The 6,000-nt window shown below is 34.3% G+C and overlaps 1 protein-coding gene across 1 annotated transcript in view; it reads right to left on the reverse strand.

Annotated features, from left to right (window-relative positions):
* Positions 1–6,000, reverse strand: part of LOC142354753 (uncharacterized) — a 255,263-nt gene that overhangs the window by 26,021 nt on the left and 223,242 nt on the right. The window contains exon 3 of the mRNA XM_075407137.1: positions 2,396–2,780. Coding sequence (XP_075263252.1) covers positions 2,396–2,780 — 385 coding nt within the window. The remainder of the gene's footprint in view (positions 1–2,395; positions 2,781–6,000) is intronic.

A 6,000-nucleotide genomic window follows, 5' to 3' on the forward strand; every position in this document is an offset into this window, starting at 1 on the left:
TTGAATTGTATTGGGGCGCTGTCTTTTTTTACGACTCGAAGAGGAGTATTGGAGAAGTCCTTTTTTTAAATCAATTTGAAGTGATTTTTGAAGCGGGAAATGAAACGCGTGAAAAAATTTGGAGTCATTTTGGTGCTGAAAAAAAGTGAAGACCGGAGCCAAAAGAGAGTGGTTTTTGTTCATACTGCTGTTTTTGAGAGAGCGAGAAATTGATGGGTAAAAAATTTTCTCTAAGCGAGCGAAATATTTTTGTTCACGCGCGGCTTTTAAAAGCAGTTTTTTGAAAATTTTGATAATTATGAGGTTTGGTTATGATATTGTATTAATTTCAGGCTTATTTTGATAGTAATTGAAGGTTTCAAGTAGTTAATTTTGAGTTTAATGCTCATTTGGAGGTTTTTGATCAGTTTTGCTGATTTTTAGACGGAATTTAATGATTTTTTGCCTGTTTTTTGTTTTAATACTTTAAGTGGGATTCGAATAGAAGTTTGATACTTAAGGAACATTCAGCTACCAACTGACTGAAATTTTATTGATGTAACTAATTTTTTTCTTCGGAAAATTGACAGAAAAATTGAGAAATTAAACCATTTTTATTTTTTTTCGCAGTTTTTTTTCTTAGTCTTAGACAAATGTCTTAGCCTATTATGACTTGCCCAATGTTTTGCGAGTTTTTCATTGCTCTAATTGGAAAAAACTTTACCCGGTTTTATATTTCCTTGTTCTAATAAAACAAACTCATTTCCCGTTTTTTTTAATCAATTTGTTTTTGAATGCCGTTTCTATTCTTCCTTAAATTTTTTAAGCCGTTTGTGGAATTTCAAGGTTCACAATAATTGTTCTAGTTGTTAGTTGTGTAGTTAATTGTATGGGCAATTTTTTCTTTCGAGTCGTTTCCGGAATTCTTCCGGCTATGTTTTTTTCTTAAGATCTGTTCACACATTTTCATGATTTTTGAAGTCAAATGGGAGTAGTTATTTTGGTCAGGCCAAAAAAAGAAATGAAGCGAAAAAGCTAATGGTTTTGCAGCGTGAATATTTTTCGCTCTAATTTTAAAGCAGAGAGAGAAAACAGTGTTTGAACAAAAATTCGGTTTCTCGGTAGTGGTTTTTTGTTCACATCTGGCAATTTTACTTTGTTTTTTTTCTGTTTTTTTTTTAAATTTTGGATCGAATTTTCTTCTAAATGATTTTCAGAATCCATTCACAGCTCATTCTGGACCTATTTTTTTTGTTAGAATCAAAATTACATATCTCACTAGTGTTTTTTTTGTTCTCCCTAGCAGCATTTTGACATTGATTTTCTGTTTTTTTGTTTTTTTATCTGATTTTTTTTAGAAATAATTTTCCCAGTTCACTCATTGTTTGTTCTAGCTCTAGCTGTTTGTTAAGTCAATGAAAATTCTTTGAATTGTACGTCAGGACTTGTCCTGCTATGCTTTTTTATTTCTTCGTCATGATTTTTATTATGACGATATTACGTCACTTTTTGTTCATTCCTTCATGCAATTTCAACTGAAATGCATGCGTGACGTCATTTTTTGCTCTTAGTGAAGCGAGTTTTTTTGTTAATTCGCGTGATCAAATTTTTGGTCACACTTGACTTACCTCACTCTCAAAAATGACTTCCTCATTTTGGAATTGACTTTTATTTACTTTAATTCAAAGAGATAAGGTCAAATGGGTGTGTGTCACTCTAAATGAAGGTTTTTTGAGAGCAGCTAATAGAGGCAGCAAAAACTTACACAGATTTTAAATCAAAATATAACATATCAGCCTTCAATGAAAAGACGATTTTTTTTGGTCTCTCGTTTTTACTGTTTTTCTTGAGACTGCCGATCTACGAATCTATTGCGGCTATTTTCTGGCAATCTTCCAGCTATGTTAAATTAAAGCTATTAAATTTTAGCCTGATGTTTTTATTTAGAATTGTGAAACATTGAATTAACTGTGGATAAAAGTGGAGCAGACGCAACAACGGCGAACATTTTTTTCAGTTTCTGTTGCCATGTAATGTTACTTTAGCAAATTTGTTTTGTCATTTTTGTTACAATTATGATCCTTGTACATGCTGTCTTATGTAACATTAAAAAAAATTAAATCACTCGCATATGCTTTTCATTTTTTTCTTTTTCCGATTTCATAAAAGTTGTTTCTATTAATATAATTCTAGATCTTTCAGATTGCCTAAAAGTTGTTCTGCTTCTAGTATTCTATGGCGAAAAATAAAGCAAACATTTATGATATGCTTGTAATTTTGCGTTTCTAAGAGTTTATATCTCTGAGCGCGTTTGAGCTGCGATAAAATGATAAAGGTATCGATTTTGCTTTTGTGTAATGTATTTTTGTAACTAAAAACTATCTTTTTTCAAAATTATTCGTATCTATCTAATTACTTGGTGCCATATCTGGTTTGTGGTTGCTGTTTTGTGGAGGAGGAGGAGTCAACGAAATAGTAGGCACAGAAGACAAAACACCAGGGGGAGGTGGAGGAGCACCAGCAGTCGCTACGGGGTCAGCAGGACTTCCAGGGATAGCGGGAGCTCCTGGGGCAGCAGGAGTTGCAGGCGCAGCAGGAGATGCAGGGGCGGCAGGAGTTCCAGGGGCAGCAGGGGTTCCAGGGGCAGCAGGGGTTCCAGGGGTAGCCGGAGTTCCAGGAGCTCCCAGGACGGCAGGAGCAGGTGCACCTGCAGCTGCAGGATTGGGTGCAGGCGTCGGAGAGTTTTTCATGTCAATGCTAGCATCCAAATTGATGACCACGTTCTTGGGATGCGCAGGTTGCTAAAAAACACACTAAATATTAGAACACGCTCTCATTATAGTTTCCGATTTCAGTGAAAATTCTCGGTGTGGAAACTGAATAATTTTTTATTTTAAAAATTCGTCTATAATGGATTTCAGTAACAGAAGTTGTGGACTCTGCTCGTGTAAAATTGCAAATATAGGACTTATTTCTACATTGGATATCCACTAGCCTGACCACGCTCAAAACGAATCAAAATTTTAGTGATAACTTTAATGAGTAAAGATTTTGGTTTTCTTCAACCTTATTCTTGACTCTTGCGGCATTATCGTCATAACATATTGTTTGAGGTTTTACAAATTTTATTATTCAAGTAAAATGCAATGGAAGAGTTGATTAAGGCATTGACCAATAACAAAACTCTTGACGAACAAAGAATGAAGAAAAATAAGAATCATAATAAATAGCTCCACACTAAATAAGTTAAAGTAAATTTGGAGTTACGAAAAACGTCAAGTTTAGGAAAAATTAAGGTGAAATTTTCCTTATCTATACACTAAATAAAGTTAAGGTAAAATTTTTCATGTTAAAGATAATAAGGTAAATTGACCCTAACTTTTTTTGTAACATATTGATGACAAAGATGCACGCTTTTTTAAAAAATTTTTATCCGTTTTGAAGTATTACTTAATTAGTTCTTTTGTGAAATTGGTTGCAAAGAACTCATAAAAGGCAAACAATACATAGTTTTCACTGGTTAGTTAACAAAAAGCGAGTAAAACAGTCGAGATTAAATTTAGATATCTGATCCATACTTAAATTATCTTACACTCACCTAAGATGAAAACGGATTCCAAGGTGAACCTGCACTGATAACAGAAACAATATTTGTTTGGTTCACTTGAGATAAAAATTATTAGTTTCAAGCCAGACAAGTCTTCACTTTTTAAGCCTAAAATAAATTTAGCAATGAGCAGCGTATTGCAAGCTGCAAAATTCTCTACAATGTCTGCTATCGCCAATTGATCCACTCTACTATATAATAAGAGAAGTGAGCACTATCGTGATTCAAGTCAAAAACCTAATCCATCAATTTATCTATATATATATAAAAGCCGCAAATATTAAAGCTTTTTGAAATAAATTACCTTAATTGTTCATTTTTTCACTAAAGATAATGTTTAGGTGAACGAAATTTGAATCATGGCAAGTTGGGATTTATGATAATGCAGTGACGCAGGTCGATTTTGGGCAGTTTTTTTCAAGAATTAGGTGAGAAAGGTCCTTCCATATAATTAATTGCTTTCAAACGATGTTTGTTGCAATTCTATTAGTCCGGTTGGTCTTTTCTATGCCATTTTTGCTTGACCGATTTTTCGTCTGACCCATTTGACTTTTCGTTCTAAAAACGTGATAAACAGTTAGCATCCAGCGGGCATTAAGTGCTCTTAGAGCCTTTCAATTCATTAGTCTCCAAGTATTCGGTTAACAAAAACTGTTTTCGAGACTTAACTTATGGTGTGAAGGGTGTTTCTAGGAAGTTGAACCTTCCCCAACCCCCCCCCCCCCACCCCCATATCAACATCAACCCCCTGCACATCATTCAGGACGTAAGGGCCCCGTGCAGCCAAAGACCTCCTCCCACCGTTGCCCGCAACCCCCACCCACTGTTGCCCCCACCCCATCCCTCCCGATGCACCCCCCCCCCCACCGCTGCGCTCACCTAACGCCCTTTCAGTTTAGCTAAAGCTAGCCTCACTATACCGAGGCTAGCTACTACTGACGAAGCCAACCACTCACCTGTCGGTTGAGAGTATTTCGTGCGACGTTAGTTGGTTATGTTTAATTAATGTGCACAATTTTTTTCCAAACTTTTACAAGAACTCGCAAAATATTCCAGCCTCTTTTGAATATGACATCAATCGGAACGTGATAGATTAACATTCTTATATCCTTTTGTAGATTTTGTCCGAAAAACTATGATCAAAACCAGTAATTTTGCCAATAAAACAAATGATATAATCAATGTTTCTAAAAATTTCTCAATTTGCGTTAGTGTTGCGTATTAGAAGTTACATTTGTTTAGCCCATTGAAATCAAATTCTTTTTGTAAAAACGTTCAAATATGAAATTTGTTTTTCTTTTAATAATCGTTTAACCGAATAATCGTTTCCGCAAGTCTGTGTGAGATAGTCTTCCTCTCGAAGGGCCATATTACTTGAAAAAGTTTACTTAAATTGTTTATAGCTACATTATAAATGAATTGAATACGAAATTAAATATCTCATGAAACGCTGGTTAGATCTTTGGCACCCTTACTGTTGTAATTTAATTCAATCTTGTTTCCAGACCTGAACTTCTCGGGTCTTCGACGTATTAATCTGCATTTGAACTGAGGAATCAAAGTATGCAACATGAGAAAAATCTGAGAAGTTCAGAGATCTTTGAAATGAATGTGCGAACTCAGCAGCAGAAAGTTTTATAAATAAAAACAATGTTCCTAGTTTTAGAATCATTTTTGAGGAAACTCATTGAGTGCTAAAAAATTGCCTGCAAACATAGTTTTATTTGAGAAAATGTGGAAAAGGAACAGGGCAACTTTGGGTATTTCAGGAAAATAATCCTCAGAAAGAAGCATTCAAATGTGGAATCAGATTGTTGTAGAAATTTGGATAACAAGTTTGAGAATATAAACTTGATGGTTATTGAAACGTCATATGATTTGGCAGTTAAAAGCTGCTTTTTTTCAAAAGAGATAATAATTTCCTCAGAAATTATTTTTTTTGTTGAGCAGAACTCAAATCTTCTGCAATTTATATAGGAAACAATGTTTTCTTCTTCTGACGCTCAACAGTACTATTTTTAAATAATTCAAATTAATAAAAATCTGATCTACATCATCATTATTCGTTTAATTTTGATTAAATTCGTTTGTTGCCAAACAAATAAGACCTCGAAAATTTTTGTAAAGTCAATTGAGTAAACGTCGGTTTGTAAACAATTTCTGATCACATTTAGCAAAATCTAACAATATTGAATCAAACCGTGATTAAAGAAAAGCGAGGGCAGATCCGCTTTCAGTATTTATGGATTCCTTTGTTTACGTTAAAACATACAAAAAAAAAACTTTTTCTCAGAGCGTCATGTGGAATCCTGAGATCTCTTTTTGGTTTCAGAGGCATTTTCTTCCACTTTGAGCTTGTTTTGCTGACTAATAACTCGTCATAACTAATTTTTATCTGCATCCTCGGTCTTTTC

Source organism: Convolutriloba macropyga, chromosome 15 (genome assembly GCF_964194025.1).
Source record: "Convolutriloba macropyga chromosome 15, txConMacr16.3, whole genome shotgun sequence".
Taxonomy (NCBI): domain Eukaryota; kingdom Metazoa; phylum Xenacoelomorpha; order Acoela; family Convolutidae; genus Convolutriloba; species Convolutriloba macropyga.